The sequence below is a fragment of the Cloeon dipterum genome, chromosome 2 (assembly GCF_949628265.1).
Source record: "Cloeon dipterum chromosome 2, ieCloDipt1.1, whole genome shotgun sequence".
Classification (NCBI taxonomy): Eukaryota; Metazoa; Arthropoda; class Insecta; order Ephemeroptera; family Baetidae; genus Cloeon; species Cloeon dipterum.
Window position 1 is genome coordinate 35851402 of NC_088787.1, and position 21840 is coordinate 35873241.

General features: G+C 38.9%; 4 protein-coding genes, 2 long non-coding RNA genes and 2 other non-coding genes across 13 annotated transcripts in view; 3 read left to right on the forward strand and 5 right to left on the reverse strand.

Annotated features, from left to right (window-relative positions):
• The window catches only part of LOC135935978 (uncharacterized), a 192761-nt gene that overhangs the window by 76527 nt on the left and 94394 nt on the right, over positions 1 to 21840 (forward strand). The window lies entirely within an intron of this gene.
• LOC135936025 (uncharacterized) lies at positions 1405 to 4737 on the reverse strand. The gene is made up of 4 exons (XR_010574276.1): positions 3229 to 4737; positions 2938 to 3088; positions 2752 to 2869; positions 1405 to 2686 (listed from the first exon to the last, which is right to left on the reverse strand). It is a non-coding gene; the product is annotated as an uncharacterized LOC135936025 (long non-coding RNA).
• LOC135937671 (uncharacterized) lies at positions 5898 to 10370 on the reverse strand. Of its 4 annotated transcripts, none has more exons than XM_065480854.1 (5): positions 9934 to 10280; positions 9675 to 9865; positions 9181 to 9315; positions 6334 to 6510; positions 5898 to 6281 (listed from the first exon to the last, which is right to left on the reverse strand). In XM_065480854.1, exons 2-5 carry the CDS (start codon positions 9724 to 9726, stop codon positions 6001 to 6003), a joined length of 645 nt encoding a protein of 214 aa, XP_065336926.1. In that variant the 5' UTR covers positions 9727 to 9865; positions 9934 to 10280; the 3' UTR covers positions 5898 to 6000. The 4 variants fall into 4 exon arrangements, 3 of the variants coding, with proteins under 3 accessions (XP_065336926.1, XP_065336925.1, XP_065336927.1); XM_065480855.1 differs by lacking the exon at positions 9675 to 9865 and adding an exon at positions 10345 to 10370 and having other exon boundaries at positions 5899 to 6281; positions 9957 to 9986; XM_065480853.1 differs by having other exon boundaries at positions 9675 to 10280.
• LOC135937270 (uncharacterized) lies at positions 10595 to 13815 on the forward strand. Of its 2 annotated transcripts, none has more exons than XR_010574487.1 (7): positions 10595 to 10880; positions 11139 to 11255; positions 11313 to 11477; positions 11530 to 11689; positions 12995 to 13205; positions 13267 to 13570; positions 13632 to 13815. It is a non-coding gene; the product is annotated as an uncharacterized LOC135937270 (long non-coding RNA). The 2 variants fall into 2 exon arrangements; XR_010574486.1 differs by having other exon boundaries at positions 10597 to 10880; positions 13022 to 13205.
• On the reverse strand, positions 13962 to 18116 carry LOC135937269 (uncharacterized). The gene is made up of 4 exons (XM_065480391.1): positions 17976 to 18116; positions 15495 to 15629; positions 14565 to 14741; positions 13962 to 14510 (listed from the first exon to the last, which is right to left on the reverse strand). Exons 1-4 carry the CDS (start codon positions 18076 to 18078, stop codon positions 14224 to 14226), a joined length of 702 nt encoding a protein of 233 aa, XP_065336463.1. The 5' UTR covers positions 18079 to 18116; the 3' UTR covers positions 13962 to 14223.
• Positions 16483 to 16601, forward strand: LOC135938223 (5S ribosomal RNA). Its single transcript, XR_010574637.1, has one exon. It is a non-coding gene; the product is annotated as a 5S ribosomal RNA (ribosomal RNA).
• On the reverse strand, positions 16906 to 17024 carry LOC135938209 (5S ribosomal RNA). Its single transcript, XR_010574622.1, has one exon. It is a non-coding gene; the product is annotated as a 5S ribosomal RNA (ribosomal RNA).
• LOC135935977 (uncharacterized) lies at positions 18760 to 21728 on the reverse strand. 2 transcript variants are annotated; one of them, XM_065478630.1, is made up of 5 exons: positions 21608 to 21728; positions 21228 to 21420; positions 20359 to 20493; positions 19825 to 20001; positions 18760 to 19769 (listed from the first exon to the last, which is right to left on the reverse strand). In XM_065478630.1, exons 3-5 carry the CDS (start codon positions 20486 to 20488, stop codon positions 19465 to 19467), a joined length of 612 nt encoding a protein of 203 aa, XP_065334702.1. In that variant the 5' UTR covers positions 20489 to 20493; positions 21228 to 21420; positions 21608 to 21728; the 3' UTR covers positions 18760 to 19464. The 2 variants fall into 2 exon arrangements, with proteins under 2 accessions (XP_065334702.1, XP_065334703.1); XM_065478631.1 differs by having other exon boundaries at positions 21478 to 21669.

Consider the following 21840-nt stretch of genomic DNA (forward strand, 5'->3'; position numbering starts at 1 on the left):
ACCAAATGTTTTTGACTATCGATATAAATCGATATATATCGTCTGAAAAAATATCGATGTTAAAATATCGTCCTATATAACTAGACATCAGAGCCAGCCGCGCCGCGCCAGCCGACTCAGCCGGTCCTTTTCTCGAGCCGCCAGCCGCCGACCTTTTTAATCGGCTCAGCCAGCTGAGCCGCGCCAGCCAGCCAGCCACCCATAATTTTTATCTTTTCCATTTTTTCATTTCACGTGCCCCAAAGTTAAAAAAACTTTGCACCGTTCTCTGTTTCATGGAAATTTTTTCTGAAGTAGTTCGTACTCAGTAAGTCGACTGCCTTAAAAAACGTTGTTTTTCTTGTGAGTTGCAAATTTATGTAACTCGCAACCGCATTTTTCCTCCGCAAAACCGCATTTTTTTCGGAAAAACCCCAATGTGCAAAAAACTGTTTTAAGCGTTTTTTCTGCAATTTAGAGCATTTAAAAAAAAAACACATGCATTTTTATGGAAAATTCTCATGATGGATAACCAAAAACAGGGATTTTTACAAAATCAGTATAAAAGCCACTGATGGTTTCACTAAGAGTCTGAACATTTTAACTCTTCGATCAACGCAATTTTCCAAAATTTCAGCTTATTACGGCGCGAAATATGACTTTTTAGGGGTTAAAATCTGAAAAATGCGGGAGACCCCAAAACTGTGGGTTTTGTTGCCAGCTGATTTTTTGCGCATTGTGAAATTGGCGAACCCTGTTCGCAACGTGTTTTTCCAATTTGAAAACTGATTTCCCACCTAATTCGCTTCTTTCATCTTAAATTTCATTGCTTCTTCATTCCTAAAATATGAACTTAAATTATGGTTATTTGAAAGGAAAAACAAAAATGTAATACAAAAAACTTAATTTTAACATTACTTTGTCATCCATTTTATAGCATACTTATAGCTTACCAGGGCTCCCCAATTTTGCAATGTGCAAAAATTAACCACTATTTTTTGCGTATAATACCAGCGGGAAAATCCTCCAGATTTAGGTTTTTCTACATTTTTTCGAAAAACCCAAAAATGGTCACATTCCGTGTCAAAAGTCAGAAATTTTGGAAAATTACGATGACTGTTGAGTGTTAAAATTTTCGGTCTTTCAGAGGAATTAACCCACCGATTTTTTTAAAAATCCCTACTTTTGGTCATCCAGCATCATGAGCATTTTTGAAGTTCTATAAAAATGCATGTGATTCAGAAAAAAATCGCAAAATTTCATAAAAAAAAAACTAAAATATTTTTTAGCAATGCAGTTTGTTTTTTTCCGGAAAAATGCGGATTTTTGCGATCGCTGCAGTTTACAGCGTGTTACGCGTAAGTTGTTAGTTGCGATTTTCGAGTTATGCAGTCTTAAAAAGCACATGAGCCGGCTGCAAGCCACCCCAGTGGCCATTCCACGTGGACTCCACGGGGATCCTACGTGGATGATCCACGGATCCCACGTGGAAACCACGTGGATGATCCACGTGGATTCCCCGTAGAAATTGTCCGCCCGAAATACGTGGTATCCACGTGGATGATCTATGAAGATTCCACGGGGATAGTCTATGAAGATTCCACGGGGATGATCTATGGAGATTCCCCGTGGAACGGCTACGTGGAATCGCTGGGGATTTTTCGTGGATATTGTTTCATTTTTCTGGGTAATAATATCGCAAATAAAATTCATTTATTTATTTTAAATTTATTCATTTATTTATTATTATACAATTTTGATTACAAAAAGATGACACAATACATGTACAGTAACAATAGATCAATACAGAGAATTTTTATCAATTTACAGTAGTGTCAATAAAGTTATGAGAAACAAGACAATTAATTAAGAAAGCTTAAAAATTGTAACATTCACAAGCTTCGAAAACCCCTTAGTGTAATAATGCTCTCAAAAAATGGTGCCAGCTGTTTCTTTTAATTGAGAAAATAAGACTGAGAAAATAAAGACACACGATCTTACCGCTCTGCATTCAAAACCCTTTAATTGATTTGATTTGATGTACTAAAAGCAAAAGTCAGTCTAGCAAATCACCTTCGAAACGTCAGATTTGATAAAAATATTATTTCCATGTTTCTACGGAGATTGGCTGAACTGATTTAGGTTCTCAGAATCAAAATAAATTATTTAAAACCCATAAAATAGCATGATTAAATCCTTGACTTAAGTCAATGGGAATTTAAATTGGAAGTATATACGGCTACGCCGACTTCGAACACTGAAGGCTTACACAAATGGCAAATTTAAATCCTATAATGACTATCAAAAATATTTAATTTAAAATTTCCAGCTGCCTAAACGTTTCTGGCAAAGAAAATTCAATGAATGAATGTCAGCTTAAACATAAATTTATTGCACACATACCTGTATTCACTAAAATAATGTTTGGAATTTAATTTAATTTTAATATCAACATTACAGTGAACACAGGTATGTGTATGCAATAGCTATCAGCCTTAAAATGAATTCTCTATACATAAAATATAACAATTTAGCTAAAAAATAGCCTCACTTAAAAACAAAATTACACATGAACCACTCAATCTTCGTCAAAGTTGTGGTCCAGCAATCAGAAGTCCTGTCACATAATTATGTAAGCTATTCGTCTTTGAGCTCCGAAGTCGCGTCGATTCCATCCGAGTCATAAATAGCACCAGCAGATTTAAGACTGAAAAATAAATTAAAATTGTTAGTATTCATGTTCATTATTGCGCAAAAAATTTAACTGATTACCTGGAAAATGCAGCATAAGTTCAGTGCAGGCTGGAATCCATCGTGCTGGAAGCTTTTCCCATCCATGACCGTGTCTTGACATCGTCGGCCTGATCTGCCGCAGCCAGAGTATACAAGCCTACAGACACAGACATAGAGAGGATGATTGTAAATATATGTAAAATGATAATTTTGGTGTCGGTGTACCTGTTAGCTTGTATTGATCTTGCACTTCAGCTGCAAACCAGACATCCTTTCAATAATTACATTACATAGTGTGTGGGGATCGCAAAGTTTCAGGACACAGCTTGCTCGAGTTGCATTGTTGTCACACAAAAAGTCAGCCTCTGGCACAGGTCTGCAAAAAACACGGCCAGATAATTAATTACAACGGAACAAATTGGCTTAAAACCAACTGAATTAACTATATTTATGTAGTTGAACTTTAAAACAGCGGCGAGAACATGACGTAACAAATAAATAATTCCAAGTCCTTACCTTTGATTTGCGGCATCTTTGCTGGGAGGGTTGAACAGGACAGGATTCGGATTTCACTGCAATCACCGACTTAAGAACATTGCTGGTCGACTTAGTGGCGAAATTGTGGCCGAAAACTGACATTAATTACGCGGCGGCGTCGTCCAACGGCTTTTTCGTTGCGCTCGGCTCGCGCGTCCGCGCGCTCGCGGTCGTCTGTCAACAAACAGCAACAGGCAAGCGGCAGCGCTCATTGGCTTGCTGCGGCCAGTAAGAGTGCGCGCGCTTTTCAAAAGTTTGAAACACGGCTGCGGCTATTCTGGCGAGGTGGCGAGTGTAGATTTCAGAATATATTTGGAAATATTGAGTTTTCTGAGCTAGCAATTAACTTTGATGATGGTTTATTAAATAATACTAACAATTTAACGTACCTATAGGAAATACCAACGAACCAAAAATGTTTTAAGTGTCCGGGGATTCATCCACGAAAACTCCACGGACACTTAACCAATTTCCAAAATTTAGAAATTTAAACAAGAATGACATGACCAATGAATTTAAAAAAGCGAAAAGGGGCAGCTCATGAACTGAACAATTTGCTTCAAATACATGCTATTTTTCATTTTTGCGTTAAGAGAGTTCCGTGGATCATTCGCGGATCATCCACGGAGCATCCACGGAGACCTTTCCACGAAGTGAAATTACACAAAATTTTAAAGAAAAATCAAATAAAATAGTTTTGGAGAGGCACTTAATTCATTTACCGATTATTATTCAGACACATATATTGATTATAAACACATGCTTTTGGGAAATTGGGGATCATCCACGTGAGTTCCACGGAGCATCCACGAAGACTTTTCCACGGAGTAAAATTTTAAAAAATAATAAAAAATTAAATAAACTAGCTTTGGAGGAGCACTTAATTCATTTACCGATAATTTTTAGACACAAAAAGTGAATTAAAAACACGATTTAGGGAAATTGGGGATCATCCACGTGAGTTCCACGGAGCATCCACGAAAAATTTTCCACGATGGGGAATTTTACAAAATTTAAAAAAATCAACTAAACTAGTTTTGGATGAGCACTTAAAATTCATTTACTGATAATTTAGACACAAAAGAGTAATGAAAAACATGACTGGTGAAATTGGGGATCATCTACGTAAGTTCCACGGAGCATCCACGGAGTTCCGTGGATCGTCCGCGGAACATCCACGGAGCATCCACGGAGACCCTTCCACGAAGTAAAATTTACAAAAAAATTAAGAAAAAATTAAATGAAATAGCTTTAGAGGAGCACTTAATTCATTTACCGATAATTTAGGCACAAAAAGAGCTTCAAAAACTCAATTTGGGAAATTGGGGATCATCCACGTGAGTTCCACGGACGTTAATTTTGCCCTAAAAACCCAAAAATTCAAACTAAATCTGCTCAAAAATGGTCAAATATCGAAAGGGAAAGTATTTCCAAACGAGTGCACTAGAAAAAATGGCAAAATAGGTTCGTGGAATTCATCCACGTAAAATCCACGGACGAGGTTTCGTGGTGGCAACGTGGATGGCCACTGGGGCAGCCGCCAGCCGAGCCGATGAAATTTTGCCAGCCAGCCGCCGATGTCTGTATTGACGGCTCGGAGCCGGAAAGCCAGCCGCCGATCAAAATGCGGGCGGCTCAGGGCTCAGATGTCTATATATAACCCATGTTAAGCCACAAAAAACATCGATAAAAATCGATAAATATCGTCAGAAAAATATCGATATTAAAAATCGATTTTTATTTGGCCATGTCTAGACGCGACACCAACGGTTGGGGGGGAAAGCTCTTAGCGGGAACGAGTTCGGCCCATAAGAGTGGTAGCCCCCTGGTCGCAACGCAACACTCTTCGGCCAAGGCCAGAGGCCAGATCCCTGATCTGCCACAACACGCGCCTGCGGAGCCACAGCGCGGCCGCGAAACAAGAGCCACGGCGCGCGCCACCAAAAGCTGCACCGCAGCAGCCGACTTTCGAAATGGATTAATTTATTAATTTGCTCATCATCACCGCAGGGTCCGGGTTGCGATCTGTGATGGTTCTTTCCGGTCAGAAGTCAATATATAGCGTCGAAATAATGGAAGTCAATCCAGTCGGCCAATCAGAAGTGTCAAAAAAGAGGCGTGCCAACCTTACAATTTCACTCCCGCGTATTTTGATACATTTCCATCAGCCTAATGTGCCATCTGATGGTTTACTTGCCAATTACCGGGCTAATCAGTTGTTATTAAATAAATAACAACAAAAATATCAGTCAGCTTGAAAAGTTCGTCTATTCTGAAGCTGCGCAGTAAACTTGTGCGCATCTTAACCATGCGCAAAATGTTCAGATCGCTTCTTTATCTCACAAGGAGGCTGAAACTCATCACTGCGCATGCGTGACCCGATTTAAAACCTGCGCACTCGTAATTCCCACCGGGGTCCGGGTTGCGATCTTTGTTTAGTTCCCGCCGGTCAGACGTCAATATAGCGTCGAAATAATGGATGCCAATCAGGAGACAGTCCAGCGGCTTATCAGAAGCGTCGAAAAAGAGGCGTGCCGACCTAATAAATTCATTCCCGCGTATTTTGTTACATTTCCATCAGCCTGATGTGCCATCTAACGGACTAGGAACAAAAATAGGAACAATTTATGTATTTTTCTCATCACAAGATTTTATTTTGGTGAGAAATTTTAATTTACTTTTACTGCATAAATATAAATTAAATTTCTATATCATAATTAAACATTTTCAACAAAGCAATTCGAAGTTTTTTTAGTGCTTGTTAAACAACAACTCCTTCATCTGCTTTTTCTCCATCTTCAGAGTTGACACTTGTTTTTTAAGCATGTACAATACGACGCCAAAGGCCACGTTGGTCACGAGTGACAGGATTAATAGGGATAAAAGCAGAATCAAAACCAGGAAGCTGCTGCTTTCATCTTGCATTTGGGTGGCAGTCGGTGTTTCCAGGACGCTTGTATCTAGATGACGCACGTCGCCGTGCTCGTAAATGATGGTCAGTTTTTGTGGGCAGGCACCAATCAAGCCGTCAACTATTGAAGAAAAACTTAAGCCAAAAATTAATAAAAAACGGGTCTTTTTTACGTGTTTCATTGTTGCAGTTGACGGTGAAGTATACAGAGTCCTCTTCCTCAATTGCAGTGTCATTCACGGTGCAATTGCATGTTGATTTCATGTCCACAGTGGCGCTTGCCTTATTCTTGCACCGTTCGATGTTTTCTGATGCATCGTACCGGCAGAAGTCGTACAGGAATTCATTTTCTAGAAAAATAAATAGCGAGACGAGAAGAGATTATTTATTAATACAAAATGTTTTTTTAAATATATTTATAATGTTAATTGAACCAAGTTTCCGAGCACACCAATCGATTCTTGAGGGTCGAAATAGGTAAAGTAGATGTTTTTTCCGTCCAAAACGTGTAGCACGACATGCGAACTTTTTTCCCGACAAAACAATTTGAACGTATTTGCGACAACTGCGCATGTGTGAGAGCTGGCTGGATCTAACAAAGAAGTCATTCGTACAGGTGGTCTCTCTGCAAGTGCTCAAACCAGCTCTGACGCATGCGCACTTCTCGTAGATACGTTCATAATTTTTTGGCGGGAAAAAATGTTCGCACGTCTCGCTGCACTTTTTGATCGGAAAAAAGATCCATTATACCTAATTCGACCCTCAGGAATCGATTGGTGGGCTCAGAAAATTTGTCAAAGACGGTCTTTTATGGTGTAACTAGATTGAAATGAATATTGTGTGTGTTCGGGAGTATTTTAAGGGTAATTGTCAATTTTACCGACTTTATTTCTCCATCCTGAATTTTACATATGTTGTTAGGGGTGTTTCATAGTGTGTAACCTGAAATTTTGAGCAAAAAATTCGGGGGCACTTTTTGGGAAATCACGATTTTCGAAAACGGAAAATTTCACATAGTAAATCCGAAATATCAAGGTATCTTCGGTCCAGATTGGAATTTCGATGTGGTTTTTTCACCTCCACGCGCAACTTTTTGAGTAGAACAAGTTTGCCATTGGTAAAAAATTTGTAGGTCAAAGGTCAAGGTCACAAATTCGCGTGCAAAATGTTCAATTAAAAATATCGCAAAATACGCCCCCTCGGATTTTTTTCATGAAAACGTAAAAAATGTAGCCCTGAATGCGTAGAATCGAATGGTGAAGAGAAATCGATGGAGACTCTGATAGATCGCGAGATATTTTGAATTTAAGGATTCGTGTCGCGCGTCCGGCACGACGACAATATCATCCGGCGATTTTACTTTCGTAATTTACGTCAGAATTTGATATGTAACCCACATGTTATGCATATGATTACCTAGAAAAATAAACGAGCTTTCCAGTGGTGTGCTCACATTTTGTTTTGGTTTCAAACTTCTCAAGAAATAGCGGCGCGCGAAAAGAAAATATAAATTTTTCAAATATTGACATTTTTACAAATCTCAAATCTCAGGTTCTAACCATCAGAATTGCAAAAACTACCCACCGTTGGACTCGTATCGACCTTACCTGACCAGCTGAAAGGTTTAGGGGTGTTTACCCTCCACCCCTAAGTTGCTGAACTTCAACCCCCAAGAAAAAAAAAACAAAAAATGTAGCATCTTACAGTTAGGGGTGGAGGTTAAACACCCCTTAACCTTTCAGCTGGTCAGGTAAGGTCGATACGAGTCCAACGGTGGGTAGTTTTTGCAATTCTGATGGTTAGAACCTGAGATTTGAGATTTGTAAAAATGTCAATATTTGAAAAATTTATATTTTCTTTTCGCGCGCCGCTATTTCTTGAGAAGTTTGAAACCAAAACAAAATGTGAGCACACCACTGGAAAGCTCGTTTATTTTTCTAGGTAATCATATGCATAACATGTGGGTTACATATCAAATTCTGACGTAAATTACGAAAGTAAAATCGCCGGATGATATTGTCGTCGTGCCGGACGCGCGACACGAATCCTTAAATTCAAAATATCTCGCGATCTATCAGAGTCTCCATCGATTTCTCTTCACCATTCGATTCTACGCATTCAGGGCTACATTTTTTACGTTTTCATGAAAAAAATCCGAGGGGGCGTATTTTGCGATATTTTTAATTGAACATTTTGCACGCGAATTTGTGACCTTGACCTTTGACCTACAAATTTTTTACCAATGGCAAACTTGTTCTACTCAAAAAGTTACGTGTGAAGGTGAAAAACCCCCTTCAAAATTCCAATCTGGACCGAAGATACCTTGATATTTCGGATTTACTATGTGAAATTTTCCGTTTTCGAAAATCGCGATTTCCCAAAAAGAGCCCCCGAATTTTTTGCTCAAAATTTCAGGTTACACACTATGAAACACCCCTAACAACATATGTAAAATTCAGGATGGAGAAATAAAGTCGGTAAAATTGACAATTACCCTTAAAAGTCTCCCGAACACACACTATTCTCAAAATTTTCTAGAGCGAAAATTTGGATTTAAATTTAAAGTTAAAAAGGAAGTAAATTATTTTGTTGAATTTGAAGCAAACAGACAAATAAAAAATGAATTGAATGATTTCGAAAAAAAATAAACACGGTCCAGTAGAACTCGTCAATGAGCACCGTTGGAGCCCAAAGGGGTCCAGCCCCGGCTCTGAAAACAGGGTTCGGGAATAAAAAAAAATGTCGATATTCGCGGTGAAAATTTTTATCTCGCACTGCACTCCAACAATGTTCAAAATTTATCCAGGAAAGGCTAGTTCGCGGTCCAGCTCGCCCTCTCGGTCCCCGCAAAAGCGATAATGTATTTCCGGCAGTCAAATATTTTCCCGTTCGAAAGATAGGGAAAGGGCCTCGCTATTAATGCTTAAAAAAACGTGGACATTTGGAAAAAAATATTTGTCATTTTCGTATAAGTGCAAGGAGTATATTTGAAATGTGTCAATTTATTTAAATAACCTAACCATTAGCTCCAATCAGAATTTCCCAGGTGTTAAGATTCCTGTGTTCAAAAGTGAGGGAGGAGCAGGAACATTTGAAGATCTGAAGGCAAATCGCGAGCAGCACAAACTGCAACTTCCCTCCACTCTCCATCCTCTCTGTATAAAAATTTAATTTTAAATTAATTTAAAGTTGTGATCGTGGTTAATATTTTGCTTCAGAGGCCGCCACATATACAGATGGAGTGAATAAGGATTAGGAAAAAGCATTGGAAAGGCATCTACAGTCGCGAAGGCAGAATATAATAATTATTGTATGTATTTTTATATTTTGCATTGGTGTCCAACACTGCGAGAAAAATATTTAAAAAAATTATGCCACTGTCAAGATGATCTGGGTTCTCTTCTCTTCGTGAAAAATTATGTGAATTGCATTGGAATTTTTGATATCGACGTGTTTATAAAATATTTAGTGTCCACAATTAGCAAAACGAGAGAGAAGAATTGACAATAATTACCTTGATTTTGAATTTTAAATGGAATTTTATTAAACGCTTCATCCCACAACATCAATTTGAGGCCTTTTATTGCACCTGTCCTCCCTGCTAGCACTAGAAGCGTTTTTTGAATCCATGTCTATGGACCACCTGTCCCTTCCAGCAGCTGATTTTTGTGTCGCAGGTGCAGGGTGCGAGCGGTGCGAGGGACTCTGCGGGTGAGAAAAGCGAGTGAGTGATAGTGCAGTGCAGCTTTTTTACGCGGTTTTTTACTGGCTACCAACAAGTGGAACAATCACAGACCGTTACTTCACGTCACGCGCCGTTTGCTCGCTGCCATCAACCCCATAATTAAAGAAAAATTAGCAAAAACAATAAATTCGTACAAAAACAGCCGGAAACTGTGCGTTTTTGCCAATCTTAAATAAATAAAGAAGGAAAAAATTGCTTGAAAGTCGGTACACAAACTGTAAAAAAAACATTACCATGCAACATATTATGTTGATCGATTCAAAATTTCAGGCATCATGGCAAGTGCCAAGGGAAAAAGAATACCGGCCAGCTTAGCAAAGCGAATATGTATATAGCAAAACCTCTAAAATTATCAACTTATTGTAAACTAAAATGCAAGAAGAACAACTTCAGACCTTAAATTGGATAATGTGTACATTTAAAATACCAACATACATACGTCGACAAGTCCGAGGTTCGACGCGATAATAAATAAACAAACAACAAACAGCTGTATAAACACTGATAAACACGTAATAGTGCCTTCGAGAGGAGCGAAGGCAAAGGCACAACAGGATTGCCCACCTACGTGCCTCCAGCGGGCCAATGAAATCTTGAGGTCGGGCTGACGTCATGCGCGTAGCTGATGTGCACTCGTTGATTCCTTAGCTCCTTTGGTAACACCCATGCTGCGGAGGAAGACTGGCACTCGAGAAGTTATGTTTGAATCTCTCCGCCAACCAGCGACGTCACGGTGCAGAATAACGCAGACTATTTGAATTTCAGCGCTCGAATCACAAATTAAATATGGCTTCGAGCTTGTCTCTTGACTTCTTTTAACTGGCCTAGCTGCACGAAACGCAATAATCGGCAAAATGAAAACAACAGCTGTGGTGTTGGCATTGGCATTGGCCGGCTTGACAACTAAACTCTGATTTTGGACTGTGACTGGCCGTTTGAGCCAAATATTTGGACTCGCACACCAAAAGGAAATCGGTAAGCGCTAAACTTTCATTTTTTTGCGCTCTTGGCAACTCTTAAAATCCCAATTTTGTTTGATCGCGATGATGATTCCACGTCCATTGATGGGACAAAAAATCGACTTGTGGGTGTGTCATTTTTTTATTTTCTGCAAAATCACGAAAATCACGAACTTTTAACGACGAGGTCTTTTTAGGTACACAGGAACGTTAAATTTTTAAATGAATCCAAAGCTTAGTTGGAGCTGATAATAATATTTTTCCATTTTTTTAGTCTCTTTTGAAGCGGCGAAAGAAGAGTTCGCGTTTGAGTCACACAATAACATGCTTGAGGAGGATAAAAAGTACTACTACATGCGGAGAAATTTGAGAATCTCATCAAGAAGTTCCGGTAAAATTTGAAGAAAAAAATTAAAGTGCATATAATTTCATCTTAAATTTTTTACAGATTTTCTCAGGCCAATTATGGCGGAGTCTGACTCCCTGGCACGCTCTAATATCGTCAACACACCTTTTTTCCTGGATCTCTTGCGTTGTTATGATTTACAATGGCCTGCCAGTCATTTACATGCTGCTAGTCTCCCAGTTGAACAGCCATAAAACAGGAGACATGGTGAGAAATCCTTTATTTCAATTTATTTTTTTACTACTTTTTTAATTAACAGGACTGCGGTGCTACTAAAACAGGTGGGGCTCTTCCGGCCTCGTGGTCGTCAAAGTCGAAAGGTGAAGGACCCTGAGTGCTGATTCCCGCGGCAGATCGGCCTCTACTTCGCCATGGGCAGGTCGCTGTTTGCCGAATGCTTTGCAGCCCCAACAGATTAGGTTATTTAATTTCCTTCCACTTATATACAATGCGGGGCTAGGTACCAAATAATTGTCCTCTGAGCGAAATCATTCACAAATTCGGCCTATCTGCAAGTCAGAAACCGAATCCGGTCCATTAGGGAATTTAAAAAATATTAACCTAAAATTTTAAAATCGCACAGATCTTGGGGGCGGGAATTTGCCAATTGCCAATCGGGCCTAAAAGACGCAGAATTTCACGGCAAGTCCGTAGCACGACCCATAAAAGCTGAGTTATTAATTTTTAAAATTGGAGAAACGCGATTTGTGACACTTTTAGTGCCCACCGTTGTTTTCGGGGCCCTATGTACGGGCCGGACGGCGGCCATTCATGTACCAAGCGATGCACCTCGGTGAGGCGCGTCCATTCATGTGCAGTTTTCCAAAATCGGACCAGTTTTCGGAATTTTATTAATTAAAAATTGATGAATTTTTGGAAAAATCGAAATTTTTTCAACAAATTTTCACTGAAAAATGGGTTTTACAGATATGCCGCCTGTCTATCCAAGCTAAGCAAGTTTTGTGAAATTTTCATCTAAAAAATGTGGTCAATTAATTTTTAAGGTGAAATTTTCTGTTGTTACGACAATTTCCGGCTGCCGTTGGCCATATCTCTCTTTTGGAGAAAAATTCGACACCCCATATGATTAAACAACGTGAAATTTATCTAAGGACATTTTGAAACTAAATACGAGCCGATCCGACTCAAATCCTAGGACTAGTTTGAAAAACGCGATTTTTGAAATTTCTCCATAAGATCAACATGGGAAATCCTAAATTCGCGATTTTTTCCAAACGGAGGAAACTTGAAAGGTCTTACCAACTCCATCGCACGCGCAGGTCCATCGCCGGTCTAAAAACCGATTTTCAAGATTGTCGCGCCCATAGAAAAATTAAAATTAATTTTTGTGTTTTCTCTCTTCGCGCCGAGTTTTGTTCAAGGGCGGATATGATTTTATTTTTGTTAAAATTCGGCCGTTTGCTGGATCGTTGACCACGACCCCTCATCAGACACGTCTTGGCAAGGGCTTTGTTTTGCGGTACTCAAACGACCTTTTTCAGGGTACCCCGACCTGAGATCCGCTCCGAGGCCGGTTTTTAATGCTTATTTTTCAGTAATTTTCAGAACAGCGCTTTTGGCGATACTCAGTGACGATTTTATACCCTTGCCTTTCACCGACCTTCCTCGGGTCACGTGACCTGAGGATTTTTTTTGCTGTTTTTCTTGCGCCAAAACTTAAAAAAAAACTTAAAAAATCTGAAATTCATAAATTTTAATATCAGACACGTATTTTTCATGTTCGTGATCAGCGTTGTGTGCATGCTGCAGCTGTACCACAAACACCATCCAAGCATCGCGTTCGTCTTGCTCACTGTCCTCTGCATCGTAAGCTGGCTCGGCGAGCTGCTTGGCAATCATCTCTGGTGGTGGTCGGCCAGGGCTCCACTCCACATTGCGCCCATAAATGAGCTTCACGGACCTTCATGGCTTTGTGTAAGGTTTTTTTAAAGTTAAATATAAATTAAAGAAATAACACAATATTTTGTATTTTCAGTTTTGCTCTTGAAGTTTGGTTTGGACATCTATGGCTTAGCTGCAACGCCTCCTTTTGATCGCAAACCTGGGCCTGAGGCACGCTGCTCTACGTGATAATGAAAGCCGTGAAGCGCGAGGGCCTGTCCGTGCTGCCCCTGGCGTGTTTATTCGTCAGCATCGGCTTCTGGTGGGTCGGCATTCACTACTTCAAGCAGTTCAGCACCTCCTGGGAGAGCTCGCCGGCCCTGTCGCGCACCCTCAACAAGCAGTGCGTCCTGCTCGGCTTTTTCGACTACCACGACGTCTGGCACGTCTGCTCCTGCGTGAGTTAATTTTTAAATTAATTAATGTTTCTGAATTTAATTATTTTATTTTGCCCTGCAGTGCTTGTTCACCACCGACAAAAACCTGGAATATGTTCCTCGATCAAGCATTCCATCCTTGTTTTAGACGGTCCATTTAAAAAAATTAAACTTTACTTTTTTTAGCAGAAGGCTTAAATTTTAATAATATTTCATTATACAAAATTTTTGTGATAAATAAATCGAATTTTAGATATTTTAATAGAGAGCAACCCTCTTTATTTTTTATCTTAAATTTTAAGAAGCGTACAAAATCAGGGTAAAACTCGTCGGTGGCGCTCACGGAGATGGCACTGACCTGCACCCTGGCGACCAGGAGGCAGCGAAATTGCCAAGCGAATTTCGGCGAAATAATTTCAAGCGTTTATACACATTTCCAGTACAAAATTTGTACAACATTGATGATAAAAAAACGTCTTTTATTGAAATTTCATTTCATTGTCACGATCGGCTGGATGAGACCTCCAAGTAGCAGCCCATTGGAAGGCACTGAATACTGGACCAATTCAATCTGTTCGAGGCAATATAATTTCACGTGTTTGTTTATAATAAAAAATCACTTAATTTTTTGCAGTATTAACAGCATGAAAAGAGATAATTTTTTGATATTTTTACTAGTCGTTATAATTATCAGTTTGCTTCAAGTTCCTAGACAACAACTGCTGACTGAACTGCAGAGATGACATTTGATTTTTAAGCATGAATATTACGACGCCAAAGACCACGTTGATCACGAGAGACAGGGAAAAAAGCAGAATCCAGAATAGGGAGCTGCAGCTTTTATCTGCCATTATTTGGTCGGCAGTCGGTGGTATTTCCGCGCTGGCATCTGGATGACGCACGTCGCCGTGCTCGTAAGTGACGGTCAGTTTTTGTGGGCAGGCTCCGTACAAGTCATCAACTATATAGAAGCAAAATTTAAATCAAAAAATTAATAAAAAAAAATGGCATTTACTTGTTGCATTGTTGCAGTTGAGGGCGAAGTAAACCATGTCTCCCTCTGCATTTACAGTGTGATTCAAAGTGCAATTGCATATTCTTTTTATGTCTATGGGTTCATCTGGGTGATTATGGCACCGTTCTTTGTTGTTTGATGCGTCTCTCCGGCAGAAGTCGTACTCGAGTTCTTTTTCTGGAAAATATTAAAATTACAATAGCGAGACGATTATAGTTAAAAGTCTTTTTAATTTTAAGATGATTTTCTCAAATTTTACTGGAGCACAAATTTGGACAAAATTAAAGTTCTGAAAGGAGAATAAGCCCCCTAAAAACAACGAGGCGCACGACGAAACAAATAAAGCCTTGATTATATCTTCGAAAAGGGGCGAGGGATAAGACTAGTACTGTTCGCCCATTTTCTTGCTTAAAAATAATCTTTTTAATTTAAACATTTTGTTTATTTTTTGAATTTAAGAAGAAAGCATCAAGAATAATAAGTAAAACGATAAAAGCATCTCAGATAAAATTGTTCGTGTTTTTTTTTCCTGAAAGCAGCCACTATTTCAACTTCCGCCCAATGATTTAAAAATCATATTCAATATTTTTACTCCAAATGTTGGCTTAAAGTAAATTGCATGAAAAATACGCAAAAAATGCAAAAAAAAAAATAAAAAATGCAATTCCCGTGATTATTTTAATGTGTCAATTAGTGCTTTGCGCGGGTACAAATTTTCAACCCAAACCCGCAACGAACCCGCTTAATTTGTACCGCACCCAAACCGTACCCATATCTTTTTTCAAAGTTTGAACCCGCACCAAACCGCAACCGCAATCCGCCATATTGGTTTTGCAAAATCTGGACCCGCACCCGCGGGTTTGGTGCGGGTTTTGTGGGTTCAACCCTCAAATCCGCGCAAAGCACTAGTGTCAATATAAATTTCCTTACCATTAGCTCCGAGCAGAAGGTCCCAACTGTTGATTGTGTTGTTCTGAAAAGTGATGGAGACGCAGGAGCTCGAGAAGATCTGAAGGCAAATCGAGAGCAGCACTAGCTGCAACTTCCCTGCACTCTCCATCCTCTCTGTAAATTAACAATGAAATTCATTTCAAGTTGGGCTCGTGGTTTAATATTTTGATTGCCGCCTCATGCATTTACGGAGCGAATTAAGCAGTGCAGAGTGCAGTAAGCCACAGAATGTGTCATCATCTACAGTTTCCTCTTCAAATTCTCTGCATTCGTTAACCTTTCTTATTGTTAGTGAAACACAATAAATGTAAATAAACTAACAGCAAAATATGAAAAATTTATGAACAATATTTTTCTTGATTTCGAATTAAAAATGGAATTCCATCGAATCTCTTCATCCCTGAATTTCAATTTGAAGCCAATTTATTTTGCACTTTCTTGTTAGTCAACTGGAAGCATTATTTGAATTCCCTCTCTGCGGCCTCCAAAATTATAATAACGAGTTACATTATTAGTTACTTCCCGCCGCTGCTTTTTGTGCCGCGGACGGCGGGCGCGAGCGGCTCTCCGCGGGAGAAGCAGGCGAGAGAGTGACGCGGACGCGAGCAGCGCAGCTCTATTTACGCGGCGGCCGAGGAGCGACGAGCGGACCAATCACAGAGTCGCTTATTCACTTCACTCTTCGCGCTCGCTCTAAATCCGAATAAATCCAAAAAACCAAGATACTAAAAACAGCCGGAATTTGTGCGTATATACATATAGCTAATTATTGTTGTCATTTTCTGCCATTTCAACACTAAGTAAGATTTTTTTTTAAGAAATCAGGGCCAATAATTTATTTGTTAATAAGTATTTTTTGTGCTTATTTCCTCTCCGTGCTTTCCCGATGTGATTGTTATGCCTAATTACCTAGCGCGATGTTTTGATTTTGACAGGTTTAAATACTATGTATTTCCCCTCGGTTGTTGCCTACGACCATATCACGTTGAACACACCGGTTCTCGTCCGATCACCGAAGTTAAGCAACGTTGAGTGCGGTCAGTACTTGGATGGGTGACCGCCTGGGAACACCGCATGTTGTAGGCGCAAACCTTTTTTCTTTTTCGCGGTCGCTTTTTTGCATTTTTTTCCTTTATTAATCACGTTTTAGTTCCAACATTAAAATTTGTAATAAATTCCTCTATATATTTTTAATAAAATTATAGGGATTTGTTCCCTTTCGACTTTTTGGATATTATGGTGGCGCAGGCACGCCCCCCTATGAGCAGCGATCAGTGCACTTTTGCCGTGTCCGCTTCAAAATGTTGAATTTAACTCTAAAAACTATAAATGAATAATAAATGATTAACAATTAAAAAAAAAAGCGACCGCGAAAGAGAAAAAAGGTGTGAGCCTACAACATGCGGTGTTCCCAGGCGGTCACCCATCCAAGTACTGACCGCACTCAACGTTGCTTAACTTCGGTGATCGGACGAGAACCGGTGTGTTCAACGTGATATGGTCGTAGGCGACAATTGAAGGGAAATACAAAGTATTTAACCCTGCAAAAGTGAAAGCGGTTAATACGTGCAAATAGAAGGGTTTGCTAAAAGCATGCTGTGATGTAACAAAAATTAATTTGATCATAAATATAAATCACTATTAAAAATAACAGCGAAAAATTGCTTGAAAGTTGACGTACGTCCTGTTAAAAATTGGAACCTACAATTTAACTCATCAGCAAGGCAAAAAATCACCGTCCGAATTTCCTTTTATTTAGCAAGAAATAAATAAATATTATGTGATTGAAATTTATTGTTTATTTCTAGAAAATCCGTTTCGATCTAAGAAAGAATTATAGATCACTAGTGTAGGTTGTGAGGAAATTTTATTTCAATGTTGGAAAACGGATGTAAAAGTAAGGAACAAAAATGTGAGCCGTCGAAAGAATAAATTAAATGCAGCGCGGAGCAATCATTGACAATTAGTGCGAGCACAAGATCAAAGACACCAGACACCGACTTTTGGCCGAGGCGCGAAGGACGCGGAGTCTCAATCTGCGCGGTGTGTCAGCGCAGGGTTCGCCAATTTTGCAATGCGTAACCAAACAGCTGGAAAACCTCACCAGTTTGGTTTTTTCCGCATTTTTCCTATATTAACCTCGAAAAGTAGGTCACATTCCGCGCCAAAAGCCATCATCCATCATGAGAATTTTTGATTTTTAATAAAATTCGGCAAATTAAAATCAGAAAATTGCAGAAAAACAATGCAGTGCGTTTTTCCGGGAAAATGCGAACCTCCCGCCGTTTTTTTTTTTAAATCCAAATATTATTTCTTCACAAACGTGAAGCTCTCGTTGTGTGTAGAGGGGATTTTTTGAGGCTTAAAGAATTGGTTTCTGGAGCAAGGCTACGGCTCTCATTCCGATTAAATTGCCAACAAAAACTCAAAAATTAATGTAAAAGTAGAAAAATTACAGACCTTGATAAAATTGTTTATAATTTTTGTCTATCTTGGCGCCGGATATGACGATGGTGACTGGTGACACAAAAGCAACAGCAATCTTGTTTATAATCGATTTCATTCAACCATGACACCTCGAGTGGAGCGACACAACTGCACACGCGCCCTTGCTGTTCTACTGATGACGTAATTCGCATAGCTGACCAGCTTTTTAAATAGCTCCTTGAATTCGTATTGCGTTGTGCGCGGGCAAGAACCGGCACTGCGAATGCGAATGTCACGAATCGACTCGCTGCTCCGCCGACCAGCGAATTTTATTGTAGAGAATTGCGCGGGCTGTTTGAAATTCACAATTAAATATGGCTTCCAGCTTGTCTCTTGGCGTATTAACTTCTAGCCTATAGCTGCGGGAAAAAATGCAATGAAATCAGCAATCAGCAAAGCGGAGACGACAGCTGGGATGTTGGCATAGGCCCGGATTTTTCGACCGCAAAACTAAGACTTTTCAATCAAAAAGAATAGGATTATTTTTTTTCTTGTGGTACATACAACTTTCAAATCCAATTTTGTTTGATCGCATTGGTTAAATTTCCATTGATGAGATTAATCGACTTTTTGTGAGGTATTTAATTTCTTATATATTCTGAAAACCACTAAATTTTAGTTTTGAGCCTTATAAACATTTAAAAAGTTTTAAGAAATCCGTGGAGCTGATATAATTTTTTTATATGAATGTAAAAGACATTTTTAATATCTAATAATTCGGAAATTTCATAAAAACGGCAGCCAGACAAAGACAAACTTACAATTAGCAGTCATTTTATTTCACCAGAGTTTGATCTTCACCGACAAAAGAATCTAGAAAATTGTCCTCGTACGCATTGAAACCATATTTTTAACAGGATTTAAAAAAAGAACTAATAGTTTTATCAATATAGTTTGTTGAATTAAATAGTAAAAGCAATTAAATTTTCTCGTGATAAATAAATCGAGTTTATATATGAATTTAAATCTTTATTTTTTATCATAATTTTAGAAGCGTAAGTACGACAAAATTACAGTAGAATTAATGGACATGGCGCCCCTGAAGACCAAATATGGCACCGACCTGCACCCTGGCGACCAGGAAGCACCGACCCTGCCTGATAATAAAGTGTTTATAAATACAATTTTACATTTTTAACAAGGTTTAAGTGGATAGATACAGGACAACAATATTAAATTATTTGAATTACGCAAGTATGCGGCATTAAGCAATTAATTCGATAAACAATTTTAATCTACAAATTTCAACAATAAAAAATAACCTTGCTACTTATTTACACATTTTTCCAATTTTTTCCAAACTTTCCAGCGCTTGATTACGATTCCTTTCGTCGAGATCTGTCCAAAAGCGTATACGAAACTTTTTAATAAAATCAGATTTCAAATAGGCAGTCAGTCTACACCATTTGAAAATCATGCTAACTTTGCAACCAATTTTCTTAAGAATTAGCACGGCTACAGATCAATTTTGGCTTCGTCTGAATACTCTGAATCCCAATGGATTATTTGATCTAGAGGTCTGCATTAACAGAAACACCGGTCTTGTCCCATCCTCTCCAGATTGATTGTTCTCGTTCACAGGTGGCACTCTTCTTCTAAACAATGAGACGCCACAGACCACGTTGATCACGAGCGACAGGAAAAAAAGCAGCATCCAGATGCTGATTTCGTCTTGCACTTCCACGCTTATTGAAACTGGTTGATGCATGTAGTCTTGCTCATAACTGATGGCCAGTTTTTGTGGGCAGGCACCTACCAAGTCGTCAACTGTAAAAACAAAATTGAATACACACAAAATTTAAATTTATAAAAATTGCTTTACATGTTTCATTGTAGCAGTTGACGGCGAAGTATACCATGTCTTTCTTTGCATTTTCAGTGTGATTCAAAGTGCAATTGCACTTTCTTTTTATGTCTATGGGTTCATCTGGGAGATTATGGCACCGTTCCTTGTTGTTTGATGCATCGTACCGGCAGAAGTCGTACACGAATTCTTTTGCTGATGATTAAAAAATAAATTGCGATAGTTAGTTCAACAAAATTTAATTAAATGAAACGGTTAAATATGGATATTTTAAACTCAGGGCCAGTTAAACTCTCAATGGGCACCGTTGGAGCCCTCAGGGTCACACCCAGGCCGTGAAAACAGAGTTTGGAAATAGCAATAATCGATAATTGGATTCGGCAAAAGCGTAAAAATGTATTTAAAACAAAAAATAACTGCCATTAGGCATGAGGCGACCGAACGACCGGCACTAAATTTTTTTAATTTGACTAGAGCAAGAAGAACGAACAAGGAAAATTAAAAAGTGCCATAAATAAATATGTAGTTGATGTCAATATAAAACCTAAATACCATTAGCTCCGATCCGAATTTCCCAGTAGCTGTGTTTCTTGTGTTGAAAATCGATGGAGACGCAGGAGCTCAAGAAGATCTGAAGGCAAATCGCGAGCAGCACAAGCAGCAGCTTCCCTGCACTCTCCATCCTCTCTGTAAATTAACAATGAAATTCACTTCAAGTTCGACTCGTGGTTTAATATTTTTATTGCTGCCCGATGCATTAACGGAGTGAATTAGGCAGTCGAAAGCTGCATCTTCTATTAGTTTCCTCATCAAATTTTTAATATATCACTTTCAATTGAGTACATTTATAAATCCTTAAACAATTAAATTTTTAAAAACATGTTTTTTTCTCTTACCCCAAAAGGATAACACGAAAATTGGAAAATTGAGATTTCTCGTGCCCGCAGTAAAATTAAATTCAGATTTTTACAGCTTTTCTTTTTCACGACTTCTAAAATTGAATGTCACGTTGAGCACTACCTCCTGGCCCAACCATTTTGAGATCGGCTCCGTGGCCACTTTCTCACGAATTCCAAAAAATACAGACCAAAACACACGCAAGCGCAATGCGTATGTGGTCTTCAACATTGCGTGAAAAAAAAATAAATTAAAAAAAAAATACTATCAACAAGAAGATCTCGATTTTTTTCTACGAGCTCCAGGGATAAATTTTCGTTATAATTGTGAGTGAGAGATTAGCAAAGAAAATTCAAGAATAGCAATATATTTTTAATATGAATTAGAAATGGTAATCTATTAAAAATCGCTTCATCCATGAATTTCTAGTTCTAGAAGAAAATCACAAATTTGAATCTTAGACAGTTTTCTTTTCAATTTAAAATTTGTCTTTTCGACATTTCTTCTTAAAAAATAATCCTTACCATTCAATTTGAAGCTTTGTTCACTCTGCGGCCGCCAGCATGTCACTTTGCCGAGCGAGCGGCTCAGCGGCTCTCCGCGGGAGAGAGGCAAGCGAGAGAGTGACGCGGACGCGAGGAGAGCAGCTCTATTTACGTAGTGGCCGGGGAGCGGCAGATCGGGCGTTTTTTTTTACTTCACGCGCAGCTTGCTCCCCTATAATCGTAGCCAATAGTTAGTTGGTTGTTCTTAAAATAGAGTCGTACGTTTTACCAGCAATCATCGATGCGAAATTTCAGGCACGTGCGTGAAAGAAAAAATCAGCCCAAGCAAAAGAGAATTTAGCAAAACCTCTTAAAATCAATTCAACAGCCAATCAAGCGCAATAAAATTAAAATTTCACCTTAAATTGGTTGATCTGTTGTGTATATATCCCTCAGCACATCTTCGCGCCTGCTGATAATACCAATGAAAATAATGACTAACAATCAGCTGCAAAAACAAACTTGTATTCGAAAGAGCGAATTCGAGAGGAGCGAAGATTAAACACGCCCTGTCCTTCAGCGGTCCATATTATAATCTTGAGATTGGGCTGATGTAATGCGTGTAGCTGTTGCGCACTCGTTGATTCTTTAG

What these genes read in the sequence shown, in the direction of transcription:
- LOC135937671 (XM_065480854.1), bottom strand. Translation starts at nt 9,726, where the DNA reads ATGTTGTGGGATGAAGCGTTTAATAAAATTCCATTTAAAATTCAAAAT. An exon ending in AATTCTGATTGGAGCTAATG is followed by an intron (nt 6,511 to 9,180) that starts GTTAGGTTATTT and finishes TTATTTTTCTAG; the next exon opens with AAAATGAATTCCTGTACGAC. An exon ending in CAACTGCAACAATGAAACAC is followed by an intron (nt 6,282 to 6,333) that starts GTAAAAAAGACC and finishes TTTCTTCAATAG; the next exon opens with TTGACGGCTTGATTGGTGCC.
- LOC135937269 (XM_065480391.1), bottom strand. Translation starts at nt 18,078, where the DNA reads ATGAAATCGATTATAAACAAGATTGCTGTTGCTTTTGTGTCACCAGTC. An exon ending in TTATAAACAATTTTATCAAG is followed by an intron (nt 15,630 to 17,975) that starts GTCTGTAATTTT and finishes GTTAATTTACAG; the next exon opens with AGAGGATGGAGAGTGCAGGG. An exon ending in CCTTCTGCTCGGAGCTAATG is followed by an intron (nt 14,742 to 15,494) that starts GTAAGGAAATTT and finishes AATATTTTCCAG; the next exon opens with AAAAAGAACTCGAGTACGAC.
- LOC135935977 (XM_065478630.1), bottom strand. Translation starts at nt 20,488, where the DNA reads ATGGAGAGTGCAGGGAAGCTGCTGCTTGTGCTGCTCGCGATTTGCCTT. An exon ending in AATTCGGATCGGAGCTAATG is followed by an intron (nt 20,002 to 20,358) that starts GTATTTAGGTTT and finishes TTTAATCATCAG; the next exon opens with CAAAAGAATTCGTGTACGAC. An exon ending in CAACTGCTACAATGAAACAT is followed by an intron (nt 19,770 to 19,824) that starts GTAAAGCAATTT and finishes TTGTTTTTACAG; the next exon opens with TTGACGACTTGGTAGGTGCC.